At 34.5% G+C, this 19,248-nt stretch overlaps 1 protein-coding gene across 13 annotated transcripts in view; it reads left to right on the forward strand.

Moving 5' to 3' along the window:
* Positions 1–19,248, forward strand: part of LOC128165592 (uncharacterized) — a 33,614-nt gene that overhangs the window by 12,708 nt on the left and 1,658 nt on the right. For 3 of the 13 annotated variants that reach the window (XM_052830271.1, XM_052830274.1, XM_052830283.1), the window contains 12 exons: positions 9,067–9,212; positions 10,413–10,539; positions 10,941–10,961; positions 12,163–12,195; positions 12,962–13,549; positions 13,898–14,025; positions 15,207–15,254; positions 16,060–16,219; positions 16,583–16,683; positions 16,986–17,166; positions 18,391–18,531; positions 18,608–18,697. In XM_052830271.1, the coding sequence (XP_052686231.1) occupies positions 9,067–9,212; positions 10,413–10,539; positions 10,941–10,961; positions 12,163–12,195; positions 12,962–13,549; positions 13,898–14,025; positions 15,207–15,254; positions 16,060–16,219; positions 16,583–16,683; positions 16,986–17,166; positions 18,391–18,531; positions 18,608–18,697 (1,764 nt within the window). Of the gene's footprint in view, positions 1–4,408; positions 4,851–5,010; positions 5,041–9,066; positions 9,213–10,412; positions 10,540–10,940; positions 10,962–12,162; positions 12,196–12,961; positions 13,550–13,897; positions 14,026–15,206; positions 15,255–16,059; positions 16,220–16,582; positions 16,684–16,985; positions 17,167–18,390; positions 18,532–18,607; positions 18,698–19,248 lie in introns of those variants that run through there. The other 10 variants (XM_052830278.1, XM_052830282.1, XM_052830280.1 and 7 more) reach the window with 10 other exon arrangements.

Raw genomic sequence — 19,248 nt, forward strand, 5'->3', positions numbered from 1 at the left:
CAAGAATTGGATGCATAATGTAGAAGTTAATGCATAGAAAATGACGCTTGGGAGTTGCATAAATCCTTTATTCGTTTAACCATTTCTTGCAGGTAAAATTTGATGGTCGTCATAAAGAGAATTATTTATAATAAATGTCATCAAAGTGTAAAAACAAAGCAGCGCATCTAAAGAACGCCCATAATCGCTTAAGGTCTCGTTGAATGGCAAATCATTCTGTGTTTTCAATGTTGGGGATTAGCGATTGAAAGACTCACCTATGCTTCTGGGGGCACCGACCTACTAACAGTGTTGAAATATAGATTGTAATCTGCTTTTTAAGAAAACATGATACACACTTGAATCCTAATATCATTTAGAATAAAAAAGGACCAATACAAAACATAAAGTTCAATTGCGCATGAAATCTCAGAGGTGTTCAAAAATGCCAATTGAAAATTAATTGAATTTTAACTTTTTTTCTCATCTCACAATATGATCTCCCAATTTTCATTACTCGCTTAGGTTATGAGAGCAATTAATCTCAGACGATAGTTGTATGTTCAATGTATTCTCAATAAAATAAAAGTTTGTATGTAAAGATATGAGAACCAGAACGTCACTTCCTGTCTAAGTTTTCGCTTTACTCAAGTCTTTCGGGGTCAGTCTAGTTATTCCATATCGGTAAAAAAAATACTCTCTTGAGTACATGGCAAAAATGGTGAATGGTATTTGAGAACACTTTGCTATTTACCATGAGAGATAATCTTACATGAAATTAGATTCCTTTCTAATAATCTATTTACTGTTGACATTCACTTTTCATGCACAACGCAATTATCTATCTAAACATACCTACAAACGTTTTTATCATCATACAAAATAGAAATTCCTAGCTGGTGACTTTTAGCAGGCGCCCAATTCATATAGCTGCTTTTCTTTAACATTTCATTATTTAAGATATGCAGTTGGATTCATCCAAAGATGCTTTTCTTTCTCATGCAACGGACAGTAACGAAGTACGGCAAAATTATCTTCATAAACTTACAATATGTTTAATAGCCAGTTTACTTTGTTCGTAGCTGCTTTTGTCTATTTTATTTAAACGGGGATGATTTCAGCAGTCGTCCACAACTGACCCGTCGATGACTTTTCTCTATAAACAGTAACGTAACACGGCAAAACCATCGTCATAAACCTATACCATATGTTTAACAACCTGTTTATTGGCAACGCTGATATTGAACACGGTTGCCCTTACAGCTTGAATCCTTGGTTGTTATTGTGTTTGTCAATTAAACTATACAACTTGATTCCCATTACAAAACTTCAATAACCATTTTTTTTTTACATTAAAAAAAAACTTTTAAGTGTCATTTATTCATGAACTTGTAATCATGTTTAGATTTAATGTCGGCTTTATTGACAAAAAGCAGTTAATGACAAAATTTTACGGATGCATAATTTTTTTCCTATAAAGTTACACGGGTATCAGACTGCTAGATGATCAGGACCACCATCTGTTTCTGCACGATACTGAATTGCGATCTCCTCGAAATAGGCATCCGTAATCTACAATTCTGTATAAGAAATGGAGACTTCTAGGGTTTCTGGAATGTCCCCAAATGATTCTCTGTTCATCGTAATACGGCATTATATCGTTGCAATATCGATTCTATTAATAACTGTACATTTGTATCATGAGTATTGCATGGAATTTTGTTGTTCGGGGGAGGATATGTTGGTAAGGTGGTTGAAAGGTAGGCTTGGGGGAGGAACGATGGGATCTCCTGTCCTCTTGAGTTCTAGTCTGAGTGGGTAAAAGTAAACCCTCACTATTTAATTACACCTGTGTAAGTATTTTACCCGAACACTTACCTGGATATACGTGTTTCTTCTTTTCGGGACTTTCTACCCTTTTGTCCACATCTTTGGGTTCTTCTTTGGGGATTTACTTTCTCGTGTCACAAAATTTAGTGATTAATCTCTAGGGATTCTGGGATTCTTGACGTGATAAATTACCCCCTTTTCACTTATCAAAAGCGAAAAATTAAATTCATCTGATATGATTGAATTAGTCATATCCAACAGGTGACCATGTCCTACAAAAGTAGAATAGCTTTAAGTATTGGATGTCTCTCAAATGCTCATTTGAAAAGAAAACATGGAATGTTTGGACAACAATCGGAGCTTGCCTTTAAAAATGTACCGTATGAATGTTGCATGTAGAAAGTCTTTGTACACCCAGCCAGGCGAGAATAGGAACAAATACGATAATGGTTGGATAAAAAAAAGATTCGTCTTCGAAACAGGAAGCATTAGTTAGATCAATTCAAAAACTTTTGCTTGCACCTAGTTGAAATATATAGCAACTGCTTCAGTTGAATTAAAGCCAATCTTAGGGTATCGTATTACATTGATTAAAAGGACAGCCATTCCTCGTTTTTTTTTCTGTGCCAATCATTGTGTCTACACTAGTACCCCCCAATGTGGTTTACATTTATTCCGGTATATTTTATCTACCACCCCCTGACACCGAAATTTATCTCAAATGTCTTAATTACTGGGTTTTTCTTAAGTGCTTTCCTTTTACTACACACCAATCTTATTCAAGTATGTAAGAACGACACATTCCATATTTTGCCAAAAACAGATTTCGGAGTCATTAAATGAAATAATCATCCGTGCGTTTTTGTAAACGACACATGCCATGGAATAAGGAAAAGTTCCGTGATACTTTACACGGGTTTGTATCGGATTTCGCCTCGAGTGGTTCAACCTGCATAGGCCTGTTCCCCCTTTAAATATGCACAGCTTGGTCTCCGGCAAAAATCTCGTCAAAAGGTGAACTTTGATGTCGTTATCAGGGCAAATTATGTCATTTTATGGCATTTGGAGAATCTATCAAGCACTTGTTCCTGCTTTTATGTTATTTCCGTGATCTTTGATTTTCTTATTTAAGATACTGACGTTTTAGAATGTGACGGTCAAGGAAAGAGAAAAAGATTCAATAATTTCTGAAGGATTTTTTGGTTTTAAATTTTATGGGAAAAAAATCGATTCTACGATAACAATCTTGTTACCTCATTCCCTTCTGTTTCTGTAATAAAGATAAACTATCAAGCAAAACAGTTATGGGGGATGGGGTGGTGTTGAAGATATTTACGTAAGACACGGGTTTTGATCTAGATCTTAGAGTACCTTTAAATCATCTACTAGTATTTCATGTATGATCTACTGTCTGCCTTCAATCTCCGTGTTTTTAAATGTCTGCGGAACATATGTTATGAAACAAATTGAATGTGTACTTTGTATAATGAAGATATGTCTTGATCTTAATAATTCTTTCCTGATTTAATGCACGCCATTGAAAAGTTTACGATATATAGAAATCAAAAATTCTATAATTGTAATGGATTCTATTAACTTCCTTTTTAGCGTCGAATAATTTGCATTTAATGTAAAGAGATAGAGAGTTTTACTTTATGGTGTTTGTACATGGGCTTTTATCAGAAAACTATTACTAATGTGAACACAACCATTACAAATTCATTCAGTCGGTAAATGGTATTATATAGGTTTAACCCCATAGCTTAAACTGCATTGAATGTCGAGGTTTCTTCATAATGACGCCAATGGAAAATCGTGGATGCCGCAATGAAAGTGCAATTTTTCTAATATATAAGTGAAATAGATTTAAAAGGACACACATTATGGGGATTTGATTTCAATAAAAAGAGTTTCCCTATGATTATTTCAGGACCCGTCCCTTTTTAAACCATCATAATCATTTTATAATTTTAGAAGAAAAGCAAACTCAGCCTGCCCCCCTCCCCCCCCCCTCTCTCTCTCTCTCTCTCTCTCTCTCTCTCTCTCAACTGTCTAAATAGTACATCTATGCATAAAAAATTATATCAGAACAAAGAAACCCAGTGAGTCTTTTACTAATCAATTACAGAAGTATTTTACTGAAACAATGTTGGTTGGGAATGTCATGCATGGACAATAGCGGGCAATGTCACAATTTGAAAAATGAGAAATTGCAATCATAACCTTGAAAATATTCATCAAGGTATACACATATTTTTAAAAAATTCAGCATGCTTAGAAACCGAAATAAATTTAAAAGTGTCATTGATAATAGACAATAGGCTATAATGTTTTTAAAATTCATCAGAAAATTCTTTCCTTTAGTTTTGGCAAATGTTCATATGGCATTTTCAAAAAGCCTTTCCTAAACTACCTTTCTCTTTTCTCTATTGAGTGTACCTGTCTTATTCTTCAAACCTATGCTCCAAATCCCTGTCTTTCAAGGCGATTTCTTTGCGATTCAAAGAAATCAGATCATCTTCAAGATGCATGTGTATGGCTATTTACCGATCAATACCAGCAAATTGCCAAAAAACATCGATCTAAACACCATGGAATTGAATAGGTCTGGAGTATCTGAGAAAGTATATAGACGTCGTTTTTGAAATATCTGTCGATGCCTTCCTTTCGTTTCAAACCGACAAAGGCCTCAGAAGGAATTGAGCGACCTGGGATCTTGTTTATCGAGCTGTCAATTTGTATTTGCTCGCCGTACTAATATGCTATTAGAGAGCAGTGTATCCCCACATTGAGGTAGTTGCTATTGGCACTGTTTTTAAAGGGATTTAAATCTTAGAGGCTGTCTTTGGGCAAGGAAGAAGCTCTGTGAAAAAAGGAGGGTTTCTTGCTGTGTAAGTGATTGGAATCTCGCCGCCATGGCTTGGGTTTGGCCGGAGGACGCGGGCCAAAAAAGTCAAACCAAGTTCGGTTCCACTGCGACTTGGCCCACCCCCGGGGAAAAAGCTCTATCGCCCGCCAAGTCAGTAAATGAAACGAAAAAGGTTGGTTTCTATTAACTTCTAATGAGATATCGATCCGCGCGACAGGTTTCTCCAATTCATGGTCCATGTTTAAAAAAATTCATACATTTTCATGACATTTTCAATATATTTATTGATATGATTCATATGCTGCAATTTTTTAAGCGTATATATGTTACAGAATTATATCCTAGATGAAAAGGCGCGGTTGGTGAGTTCTATTCCGCATGCGACTCGTCGTTTGTAAACTAGTAGTAATAACTGCATGAAAAAAGTAACCAATCAACTTATTCATTATGTTTTAATGGGGGAGAAATGGATTTTTTTTCGTGTGTGTTTTTTTTAGCTGTTAGTAAAACAGACTGCTAACTATATCGTTTGAATGGCTATGGAACTATGGATCCTTCTTCTTCTTTGTCTTTATACTGCAACTATTGTTCAAAGCCTTTGCATTTCATGGCGTACCTTCTGATACCGGATCCCTCTCCATTGTTCTCTTTCATTCCATAAAAGCCTTTAGTTGTTGACTATGTGTAGTCCTAATGCATTCCTAATTGTTTACTTGTATGTTTTCATGGCATGTTATTTTTTAAAACCGGTGATCTGTTATATACGTCTAAAAGCGAAACAGAAATCTAAATGAAAATAAGTTCATTCTGATCGATGGAATAATATTATTTGTAAAATAAAAATGACTGTGGTTCGCTGGTTACTATGCTGGTAAAATCTCTCTGTTTACAATTCGTTTATTGCTCTTCGCCGTTTGGCATACTTCTTCTTTCAAGAGCCTGTTAAACGTGTTTGCTTTGCTCTTTGGGGTCCAAATATTGTTCTTGAAATTAATACGATTTAACACTGTTTTCACAACAAGGACATATTTGGAGTCTTCCTCTTAGTTCGACCACTATGTCGGGCAATTGTTTGACCAATATAACTGCTAAAAGTTTATATGGATATAAACTTTAACAATAACAATATCTCTTATCGTATCAATCCAACTTTACAGTCATCTTTAACGTTGCTATGCTGATAACTTTTATCGACCAGGCCAAATAATGGTTCTGTTTTTAGCCGTTTTTTTCGGCCCTTGCGGCTGAAATTGATCATTAATTATGTAAAATACATCAAAAGTGATATTCATTCTACACTTATGCAGAGAAAAAAACCCTATAAATTAAGGTTAATGACTGTAGATTAACAGATTGAAAGGTGCCAGATATCTTTGGCAGACAGACAAAGTTGTTTCTGAAAGGTCTTATTCATTCACCAAGAAATACAAATACTTTCACCATTTGTTAAACACTTTTGACCACAGAGCTTGATATTTTTTTTATTGTGAACAGCAATGTTCATGTTCATGTTCAATGTTCATGTTCAACACTAAAAAAATATTCAATGATGTAAAATTTCAACAATAAACACTCTTATAAACTGAAAAACCCCTCTCGATAAATAATTCCTAGCTGGTGGACTAAAATAAGTTTCTCTTTCTTGGCTTTTTCTAACAACTTCTACTTATCTGAATGGTAGAAATGTGTCATTAGAATAGGGACAAATCTAAAGAAAAATCTAACACCTCTCATTTCAAAGGTTAAAAATTTTAAGAACCTCTGAAAACCTTCACCTTCCTAATTTGTATTCATCTGATGTTGACCAAATTATAAACAAACCAACATTTAATACCTTTTAACATTTTAACAGGATTTATTGAATGTCTTATTCGTGATTACGTGCGAAATTCTTTAAATTGATGATTTATAAATGGACTAACCAGCTTCGGACAGTGTTGGTTTTACTTGACCATGAAGTGGTTGAAATATGAAGGATTAGATATTTTTTGAAATGTTTGAAAGTCGTCTATTCTACATCAATCATTCCATATACATGTGTACTCAATATGACAATTCAGCACTTATTTTCGATCAACTGCCAATGGCAACGCCTTCAAATACATATGGGTCAGGGGTTGTGTTCAAACTGATCTATTTGTCTTATCATTTTGGGTGCAGGTGGGAAATCTAAAAACAAATTCATTCAAAAACAGGCAAAGGGAATGGTCTTATCTTTGTATGTCTTCAAGTAACAAGGAATTATGGGTGTACTAATAGCCCAATTATCAACCTGCCATAGGGAAAAGTTCAGATGTTCACGATCTATCAATAACTACCGAGCAATTATGTTTTATATTTAGAAGGACTTTGATACAAAAATTGATATACATTATTACAGGTTTGGCATATATAACAAGGACCCGGGTTTCTGCAAATAGAAAGCAATCAAGGTCTATACGGCGACATAGGGTACGATCTCCCAAAGTTTTCTGAATTTGAATTTAATAACTATTTTTAACACGTATTATCAACGGCGGGCTTTTTGCTATCGCGATAGACATGTGAACAAATTTGATCTATTAAAGTGTTCAAAACGACGTGTTATCGATTAGATCAGCATAGGACAAAATTTAAACCACTTTTACATTGTATAAAAAAAACTAAAAAAAAAAAAAAAACAACACACGAATATTCTCGAGCTTAGGCACCCATAGATCAATGGCATTCAATATCGAGTGTTTTCTGGCTGACGAGTTCGAAAACTTTTCACCACTTGCAATACCTTGTTCGCACAACACTCAGAAAAAAGTAATTTACGACATATTGAAAACCAAACATCATATTCAACATTGCCTGCATTTATTTTTGTTCATAATAGTCGGGGTCGCTATGGTGAGGCTACCATTAAAAATGAATTAGCATTATATGTAATGCTTGATTCATATTGAATGGAAATCACCATTCACTTTTGTTCAAGCTCTATATGAAGTACACAACTCAACACAATAGGAAAATGGGAGGTGTAACGGTAAAATTACGAGAAATCATTCTAATCTTTGTTATAGGATAGATTGGGTCAGTATTGATTGACGATTTTTTTTTTTTATATCTATCTCTCTTTCACACTCAGTATCATTTTCATTTTAATGAAATGAAGGAAGAATTTGCTAACTCAGCCAGCGTAAGATATCTCAGTTATTTTCTAGATCTATCATCTATTGTATGTCGATTTAACCCCGGTCAAATTAGTTGTAAGTTGATGACATGATTATAGGTTAGAAAAACTAATATTTAAAATTCCCCCCTTATATTTTCCCGTGGAAGTTTTTTCATACCAGATTTAAATGCCGGTTTCAATATCAAATATATACCATCAAAATGTTTTTCAAAGCTGCTAATGAATTGATTTTAATAAAAGATTAACATTACACCCGTAGCAGCTTTTTCTGAAGAAAAAAATAATTAAAACAGATTTTTTTCATGCGTTGTAATGTTCAATTTCTGTCGGCCAAATTATCTGGGACGAATTTTATACTTACAAGTAGATGTTGTGTAAATGATTTCACTTGTGCAGATGTGTGTATACTCTGCTGCTTTTTTGGGTCCACTTTCTATTTTGAGAGAAGTTCTATGCGTCTATGTAAATGCAATATGTCTGAACTATAAGAATATAGTATATTGCTTTATATCTGCTTTATATATCCTATCTTTTTACTATTAGCAGGCAGGTATATGTTTACTGGAGAGTCTTTGCAATATTTGTGCTTTATGTAGAAATATTTACATTTTCAAATGCCTTTTTTTTGTTATAACACTTGGAATCAAATTTTTGTAACGTATAGATCAATACATTTCATCAGTGACGCCAATGACGCACTGTTGGGGCCCAAGCGGGGTTTGCATATAAACAAAAAGACAATAATGTGTCAATAATTAAAAATTAAATCAAACAGTTTATGGAAATTATTTAATAAAAGTAATAAGAATCATTCTTTGAATATTATGAGATGATTATTTCGGTTGGTGTGTAATCTAGTCTATCATAAAGCCCAACGGGCTTTATTGGATTTGACCACACCCCTACCATAATGTCCGAAGAATGACTTCTTTTTCTTTAAATAGAAAAGTAAAATCTCTTAGGTATTTGCATCGAAGGTGTTTTGTTTTACAGAATAAGCATCAGGAATACGAGTTACATAGATACTAGTACATAAGCTATATCTCTATAGCTTACCATTAGTGGGTTTTTTCTCTCTACAATGAAAGCAGCAGAAAAACGACTTATATAGATAAATAAATGATATCTCTACAGTATTTACATTACTTCTTTTTCTTTCCTCTACAGAATAAGCATCAGAGATAAATATCTCTTCAATATAAACATTGATGTTTTATTTCTCCCGTAGAGCGAGCGCCAGGAGTACGACTTTATGCACTCCAACAATATCACCACACTGACGGCGCCCTTTGGAACCAACGACACGCCCAATATATCCTACAAAATCATAGGTAGTAAGCCCGTCCACGTCATAGAGAGCCTACAGTCACACAGGTGAGAACTATGTTAGGCCCAACGGAATTTGGACTTCTTTTCAGCCCCTTCCCAATCCCTGACATTCGATATACTTTTATTCATCCAAACCCTATAAATCCTATATACAATTATACATTATGTATATACAGTACCAATTTCCTCCACGACCAATGCATGCACATGATATATATATTCCTTCTATTAGCCTATACCTGTGTTTTCTCTTACACCCTGTTCCATACCTTAACATGCTTAACATGCATTTGTACTCCTTACCATGACTACGCATAAGTAAACTCTAACCCCTTGGCTGTACATGTATCCCCCCCCCCCCCATTTCCATACATTGGCTAATAATATGTTCCCTTTTTCATCCCTTTACACTGTATAAGTGCGTCTCCTTCTTATTCTTTGTTTTATACATATGCACCCTTTCAAGTGCCCCCTTCTTCTCAGTTTTCTATACATATTGTGCACCTTTCTTTCCGCTACATATGATTATCCTCTTCAACCATTTGGTAAACAAGTCTTAAACAACCTTTCCTTATACCTTCAATATACTCGTATATCCCTTTCTCGTCCCTTTCATGTCTCTCCTTATGCATGCATCATAAGTGCTCCTTCCCAATGTTATATCAGCAATCTTTAATAAACCTACGCTAGTCACACCTAATTCCTATCCTCGTTCTTCTGCACCCAAGAATCTCAGACATGTACACATTCAATCTTCACATGATCATGAAAGACTATGAAGAAGTTTAGGGGGGTATTTATCATGCTCAACTTAAATTAAAAATATATTTTTTAAACATACACACATGCACAAGAGTGCATTGTCGAAGTTATTACAGGTTGTAGTTTTGGTTTATCGTGAACTGGATTAGTAGAGCTCAATATTGAAATAACATACAAAACCAGGCATGAAAAGCTCGAAAAACACTTAACACAATATGGCCTTCGCTTGACCAAAACCTACAGATTAAGAGGCTATTAACCTGAATATCAAGTCCAACTCTAAAGGGAAAAAAAGCTTTTAAACGTATATATTTAAAAATCTTAAAACCTTAATTACACTAGCATTCCTACTGTAACCATTCATTCGATATTTCGACTTCTTGGCAACTGAACTCTTTGTTGACAGTCGCCATATTTGATTCTTTGATTTGATTCTTTTCTCTCTGTGTTTTTTCATTAAAGGATATATTAATATTGTTTTAGACCACAAGACGACACCTTGTACACCGGACCACGAATTCACAATCTAGACGGAGTAACAATCAAACCAAATCAGGTGAATCCGAGAGTTTTGAACGAAAAAGTCAAAGGATATTACAGCGCTCAACAGGTAAACAAATAAAAGGATTTATTGAGAAATCTAAAAAAAAAAATAGAAAAGAAAACCCTAAATCTGTGTAGATTTCACCTTTCCTGTTTATGACAACTGAACAAGACTACCAATATACAGTCTTCATTGCTATCTTGTCTGCACCGACTGGCAACTGTTGATGTCTTGAGTTCAAATCTTTACATGCTCCTCTATTTTATGTACATGCATGAGTAAAACTGTTGTCGTTCATCAACGCTGACCTTTTGTTTAATTTATTAAAGATTAACACTTGCATTCACGTGCATATGCTTCTGCAAATTATAATTGTTTGTAATAGAAAGGGTCTAAGTCTCTTTTCTTTCTCCTTTTGTCGTTTGTCATCATCTCTTGATTCATCATCACCCGTCATTTCTTCCCAGCATGACGTCTCTAACGATGAGGTAGGATTTGTATACGTAATCACATGTTTATACGTCATTGTAAACGTGCACACGCATATCCATGTATACTTACTGCACTTATGGCTGCTTTTGTGTGTGGATCCTGTTAATTAATGATATATATTGGATGGAAATTCGAGGGGATAGAAGTAGGAAATTTGGGGGCAGGGTGGGGGTTAAGGGGTCGTTGGTTGGTTGTCACTTAAGGGTTCAGCATTTTTATACAGTGGATTTAACATTTTTTAAACGGTAGGTCAAAGTTACAAAGAATAGGTTTTTTGTTTTCGTTACACAGAATTCAACACTAATTATACAGTAGATCAATATTACGAAAAATAAACATCTTTATATTTGTTACAAAGGATTAACATTTTTATGAAGTAGGTTTAACTTTTATACTGTAGATCAAAGTTACAAAGAATAACATCTTAACTTTTGTTACACAGAATTAACATTTTTATACAGTAGATTTAACTTTTTTTATACCCTAGATGGAAGTTACAAAGAAAGAACCTCTTTATATTTGTTACAAAGAATCAAAATCTTTATTTATGTTACACAGAATTAACATTTTTCATACAGTAGATTAATGTTACAAAGTGGCACTGTCTGAGGTGGTCAATTGAACTTGTCAGTTTACCTATAGATGTAGATCACATGAGCCGTGGCATTAAACTATTGTTGATATGTTTGGTCTTGTATAAGTATATGGCTTGTTTCAAGGCAACTGGCACTATTCTTTGGAATGTTTATTAAGGGATTCCATCAGTGTTTCATACCTTTTTTCAAATTCTTAAAAATACAAAGTTGTCTGCCGGCGTTTGAAAAAGGTAGCCATTTAAAAAAATTAAACTAACCCCCTAGCAAAAAATAATCAATTCTAACCTTGCTATTCCCTTGTTTTTTTCTGTAGGTAGTTGTTAAATCTTGTGAATTTCTTTTTACTAATAGGCGCCAGATCGCGGTCGCTATTGATAGTAGCGTCTAGTAGATGTACTTTCATTCCATTTCATTGACAAATGCAACACACATAGTACCTACTGTAGTATCAATTCTACTAAGTAACAGAAGACCCTAACAAATTTTTATACCCATATATAAACGTATCCGCTATATTTGTCACTACCACCTTATTGCACGCCAAAAAAAAAAAAAATGTTTGGGAGCGAATGGGTCTTGCTCATGGTTGTATGTGTTTTAGAATTACACGGGGCTTCCAAAAATTGTGACATTGGTAAGTACATGTACAGCTGTAGTCAACTTTCACCGCTTAAAATGCGTAGATTCACCAACATTTTGTTTTCCATTGATTACATCCACACGTTCCGTTAATTAAGAACCTCTAGAGACTTTTTCTGTATCTATTTAACATTTCCATTTATTTCACAAAGAAAATTTGCAATGGATACTTCTTAATAAACATGGCAACGTTTCATCTTTGTAATAGTTCAACTGTATTCAGAACACGGACTTGGACCTAGATTTGTTTTGTTTTGCAAGTTGTGTTGCGGCTCTTTTGTTGCTTCTATGTTCGTTTATTTTAACATATGCTAAAAACAGATCATCAAACAAAAGACAAATTAACTATTAAATAATGAGAACGTCACAACAACGTCACAAGAAATATGCACGTAGTTATAAAAAACCGTATTCATAAAAAAAAAATATTTAAAAGATGGTAATTGCATGACATCAAATATTTTAGTTTTGAATATTCATCAATTTGAAGACACAAAAGAATGATTAAAGATGGTATTATTGAACCATCAAGCATTTTTATTTTAAATATTCATCAATTTGATGCAACTCATTTATTTGAATTAGTAAATTCTTTTTATTTTCTTTTTCGAGTGTGTGTGTGTGTTAGCTAATTTATTTTATAATTAATTTTTGATGCATCAATATGGAGCTTATTATTTCTTTCTTTTGTAATCTTTAAAATGAAACATTGCAGAAGAAACTAAATGATGTTTAGTGTAAAGATCTTGACCATTTTTTAGGACCAATTTTCTTCCGAAGTGCACGGAAAACCCACATATTCAAATCCAGTGACATACCGAGGATCGAGACCAGACTCCAAATCTCTAAACCCTTATCCCAATCTACCTCCCATTGAGGCCAACCGAGGCAAGAACCAAAGATCCACCGTTTTCGAGAAAGAAGCCTGGATCCCACGGGCGGACCCTGAACCCAAACTATCCACGGTAACCGAATACAAGCAACAGTACGAAACAGGACGACCGCACAGTGAACGGTACGAACCTACATATCAAAACAATAACAATTACTCGGACGTGTACCAGAACGGTGATAGAAGAGCGTACAGCGAGACAGGAGCCCCCACAATGGAACGGTCATTCAAAGACTCTATGTTACAAATGCTACCCCCGGAACCTTTCCTGCCGTCCGATCCCGTGAAGTATACGAGCGATCAGCGACAGAGGCTTCTGGATACCACCGCAGAGGAAATGCGGGGAGTGACCACTGAAAGGCTGAAGGGAGCGTACCACCTCCTGTCCAGGATCGACAGACAACTGAACGGATTGTGTCAGTTCGAGAACGTCAAAGACATTCTTAGGCAAGAAAGGGTAAGTTGTTGGAGATTGTGGCATAGAAATATTGATTGTATTTTTAATCTATTTGGCAACCATCCAGTAATGGTCTCTTTTCTTTTGTAATTTTCGAATGTACGATTGGAGACAAGGGTTATGTAGATAATATATTCACCAATATCAATTAAAACATAAATTAAAACTTTTTTAGGGTGTTTGCTATGTACTGACGGTTAACAACAACTTTGTTGATTTTGAGTACTTCTTTTAAATGTTGTAGTCATAAAAAGGTTCAATGAAAAATCTATAAGAGCGATTGCCACCTTGCCCAATTTGTTTCTTCATGAAATATGCATTATCATTAACCTTTTGACCTGTACTCAGGCGGATCCAAGTGAAGACACACTGAGGCTGATAGCAGCCATGTGTGTGGTCCCCAAAGTCCAGAACATGGTCAACTACGAGGATATCATCACGTTCCTAAACGAGGCGATTCGTCTGACTCAGAACGGGTAAGCTTAAAATATACCCTAACCCTTCATCTCAACCCCCTCCCTGCATGTCGATGAGAAGTAGAATTATCTAGGCTTTAACAGCTACAGGCAGAAGATCTCTATTATTGCTTATATTGTCCCGAACATGGATTGCGGGAGTCACTGATATATCTATTAAATGCATGCGTTTTAATCTGTGTAGCTTTGGCCTCTTTGCTTGCAGACTGACGGCGAGTAGCTATTTAGGATCAAGGAGATCAACTGCAAAGAACTTTTGATGTGTGTAATTTGTTGGGCACACGAGTAAAAGTCTAGCAAGATCCAATCGGGATTATGTAATATTGTCACATCAGATTGACAAATTGACGAGTAATTGTTAAAACTTCGATCATTAGACTGCGAAAACTGCAAGCCAACCTTCTCATATAACGCCAATAAATCGTGCACTTCAATTATTAAATCATAAGTTATCTGAATAAAGCGTTACTTTGGAACGATATTTTGAAACGTTACAGATAAAGTCAGCGCTAGTTCAAAGCATATTGTGGTTTATGAGTAATTCAGTGATCCCTTTAATAGAAGTTTTGACTTGAATATTATTTAAAATATTAAGATAATAATTACATTTTTTTCCGAAAAAGGTTTAAAGTTTACCAAATTGGCCGCAAAAGTGTGCATGGTTTATAGTTATGGGCTGTTGTCAATAATCGCTGTTTTTTTGTTTAACTTTAGAACTATGTAAACACAAATTTAGTGTCAAAACCAATATTGATGTCTCTTAAAATTAACATCGGAATTTAAATATTTAAGACAACAAGCAATACGAAGAAAAACACTTAAAAAAAAAGCCGCACTCACAAGTGACTACAATTGGTTTTGATTTACTTGATTTGCCAATGTGCATTACTGTAGATTCCTTATTTTACGCGAGTACTTAATTTCGCGATTCTATCGATATGCATCAAATCGCGAACACAATTATTTTTATCATTATCCCTAATAGTTTACATCTCTTCGAAAAATTAAAGCGAGATTTTAAAATCTGCGAGATGTGCTTCTCGCGATTTTACGCGGATGTTCCTTCCTCGCGTTTAAGAAGGAATTTACAGCATGTATGTGTAATTAAACAGTCGAACATGTTACTGTGTTACTGAATGTGTGAATTGGTGGCGCTAACAACAGGCTTTGTATGGTTGTAGCCCGACTGACACTAGTCGCCATCAGTATTACCAGCCAGGAGGGGCCCAGTAAGTTACTTGTACTGCTTAGAATTCTGGGTAATCTTCTGCATGACCTTGTGGACATTTCTTTTGTCATCTCAGCACTTTGAACAATCTCTCTTTGTAAAGTCATTTTGAAAAAAACTTAGTTACTTGATCGGCATTTTAAAAAAGTCAAGATGTATTTGGAATTGAAGATGGTTTGAAGAATGTAGTTTTGGGAAGGTAAAATATGATATTCAAATAATAGAGAGATGGCTTGTAGAAAAAAGATCTTCTGTAAATTAAAAAAAAAAATAAAAAGAAAAAAGATAACTAAAAGAAAAAATGATGTGTTCAAAATGACCAAAGAGGATATCTTCCAAATGAATTTTTGACGTCACTATATTTCCAGGTTTGCATTATCAATTAACTTGTCTGAATGCAGAAACTCTTTATCTTTTTAGTTTATAAAAACAGATTTCAACACTTGATATCTTGTATAATCATCTTCTCTTCTGACCATTTGTACTACAGTTTCAATTCTTAAAAGATTTCCACTAACTGGTGTGGGGCATATTTTGGTGTGGATCATTAACTTTAATATGATTGTGATGAATCATCCATAAACCACATCATTAACAGACTGATTTATAAACTACTTTGTATATGTTCATTGTCATTGTTAAAAGCACATGTCAGATATAAATATAATTATATATTCGTATGTATGCTCATGCATGTTTTCAACTTGCAACTTCAGTCTTGCTATTTTCGATTTATACACAGATTCAAGTATTTTTTCCCCCTTTTATTGAATACCTCAAACTTACACATGATCTGCTCATTTTAGTGGTGTCAAAAACATCTCAATCCCAAGAGAGAAGGAAACGGCGCTGCTTCTCCAGAAAACAGCCCAGCAACTGGGAACTAGTAAAATCGACATCGAGGCTCTAACTAGAACCTTCCAGTTTTATGATAACGAACGAACAGAGATGTTGTCAGCCAATGAGGTAAATGACCTCCGTGTCATCTCGCCACGTCCTGTTTTTGTCAATATTTGACAGTTATTTTAGCATGAAGCTTAATTATTATAAGTCTACAATATTTTGCAGAAGAAAGGTTCAAATGGGTTTGAATGTTTTTACCCCTCGGGAAAAATTGAATTTTTTTTTTGGTCAAACAATTGAATATCTGGGATACCTAATATTGTTAACAGATGACTGGAATTGTGTTTGAACACAAGTATATCTAATACAGATTTGGGAACAAAGAAACAATTTTGTTATATTTTGTTTTCTTTTGTGAAAAGATCAAAAAAGAATGGTACACTCTGAATGAGTTATATTCTTGCAAACATCTTTTTTAAACTTCAGATTAAGAACGTCCTGTTTGACAATAAAATCCAGTTGTCTGAAAATCTGATCGACGATATTCTGGCGAAAATGACAGACGCAAACCGAGACGGCAAATACAAGTATGCGTGCTGGTTTATATAATGAAGGAAAATAAAGCGAAGAATGAGTGTCATATCTTGTAAAGTGAGAGATAGTTGAAAGTTTATTTTAGTACTAGCAAGTCTCATTGCTGTGACATTCGAAATATTTGCATAGGCCAAATTTCTGAGTTTCGAAAGTTTTATTTTGTTTATTTAAAAAAACCAACAAAATAGCATAAAAACGACGAACCTTTTGAAAAAATTTAAATTCACGAAAAATAAAGCCCTCCCCCTCTCAACTTTATATGGTTTCACTTTGACTTGCCTTTTTTCAAACGTAGTTGGCGCCGGTTTGTGGACTTCCTGGAGCGAGTGCAGCCCGCCAAAACAGGCCTCGAGATCACGTACAACAAACGACCCTTAGAATACGCAAAACAGTACCCTCAACCCGTGGAATCCTGGCCCCGGGCCAGGGAATCTCCCCGGTACTCCTCCCCTCCACCAGCTAATCAATATGGACAGGTAGGTTTTCTTAATGCACGAGGAAAATGTGGGAAGTTGTTTTTTGTGATTTTTTTTGTTTTTGCATGCAATTTTTAAAAAAAATTAATTTTCAACTCTCTTAAAAGTAAATTTGGTTTTAAAGTTTTTAAAAGTTAATCTGTATTTTAAGATTTTGCACTAAAGGGCACAAGTAATTTCTTTTAAGAAACAGTTTTTATAAAATAGATAGCTTAATTGAAGCAATGAGGAGAAGGTAGAGCCATTCTTTTAAAATATTCTGTTTGTTTCATAGCTTACGTACGAAAAACACAATACATGTACTATATTTACCTTTTCACACTTATTTTCGTACAATTTATTTCAAAAGCACATAGCTTAAAAAAATCAACAGCCAAACTTAAATAAAACGACGTATGACAAGATCAAATTGTTGAACATGTAAACTTTTGATCATAAACATATTTAATTTCGGCTTGATAATTTTGAAAACCGATTGATTTTTGAAAGATTTTGAATAGAAATTGTAATGCGTTTTTTTTGTGTGGAAAATTTACAAATTGAATGTCTATATCAATTTTTCTTAAATCTCAAAATCATAAAGTGTACAAAATTATTTTTACTTTATTGGTATGCACAACTAATCATTTTTAACATAATAAGTATAGGTTTTAATAGTGTCTTGAAATTTTTACTTATTCTTTGCGATGCACTGTTTTGGACATTTCTCGGTAAACTTTGTAAATACTTAATAGTGCAATAACTCTACAATACCTGTATATTTACATGCACTTAAATATATCAATATATTTACATGCACTTCTTTCTTCCTATATAAAAAATAACGTGTTAATGTACTTTTATAATACACTTCAAGGCCGAAACATGTTCCGAACATTCAAATGAAAACAAAAATTACAAGCAAAACAATTTATCTTACAATTACATAGAAAGAGAAAATCCAGAAGGAAATTACCACTTCCCCTTTCTTGCATCATATAAGTGTTTTTGTTGTTTTTACTTTTTTAATTTGCAAAATTAATAAAAAACGAAATCCAAAGTTAATCAGATTTAAAACCGTGCGCGCGAAAGCATGGCTCTATCTTAAATGAGATTTTTCCTTTTAAGTTTTGTGTTATGAATAAAAAGGTATTGTATAAATGAAAGTCATACTCATGTGTAGAAGTAGAATATTTAGCAGTAGACTTCAGAGTAGAAAATGAAAGCTGTTTAAAACTTCTACAGAGTTCTCCACTATCGCCCAGAAAGAACATGAGTTACTCTAACAGCCCTCGGTTTGGCGGTCAGTCGGGCCCCAGCAATGATATCTGGCGAAAAATCCAGGATATCGAGGACGAAATAAAAAATTTAGAGCAAAATAATCAGGTACATAAACGTCATGTCATGTAAAAGCTTGTTTTAGTCATTAAGTTGTATATCCTCATGTCTTCTGTCTCCGCAGACCAGTAAAAATCGACAAAACCAGAAGGACATTAATCATCGCATATCTACTGTCCAGGATGAGATCAATGAGTTAGAATTCAGCAATAAGGTAGTCAGAACTAGCCAAGGCTAGTCCTAGAGATCTGTACATCCTGCTCCTTTGTCTCATCACACTAGAAAATGACTCTAGATTACAGTCTTTTATACACACTGACCCCGAGATTCAGTCAGAAAGACAAACCGACCGGTCCAGGTATGCAACAGTGTCTAAATGTGAACAGAAAGCTTCGTGGCCATTATGATACTGATCTTTGATGGATGGTCTTTTTTCGTAGTCAAGACGATGTTAAAAAGCTTGTCTGTCACATTTATGACATTATGTTGCGTCTTGTTGATAAACCTGGTCTGTTTGTTCTTCGAAACTGCCTCACAGAGTCAATGTCTGGTATCCATTCAGTAATCTCATCTCGTTGGCTGTATCTCATTACTCCATTGCTATATATGTTCTTTCTTCTGCACATGTTTGGTTGTTTTGGTTCTTGTGGCACCCTACATTCTGGAGGTCTGTGTTTTGTTGTTTGTCCTGTCTTGTTTCAAATTTTATACCTATGGTTGGGAGGTTAACATGTCTTCGCTACTTTATACTTTGATCATCTATCC

Source organism: Crassostrea angulata, chromosome 10 (assembly GCF_025612915.1).
Source record: "Crassostrea angulata isolate pt1a10 chromosome 10, ASM2561291v2, whole genome shotgun sequence".
Taxonomy (NCBI): domain Eukaryota; kingdom Metazoa; phylum Mollusca; class Bivalvia; order Ostreida; family Ostreidae; genus Magallana; species Magallana angulata.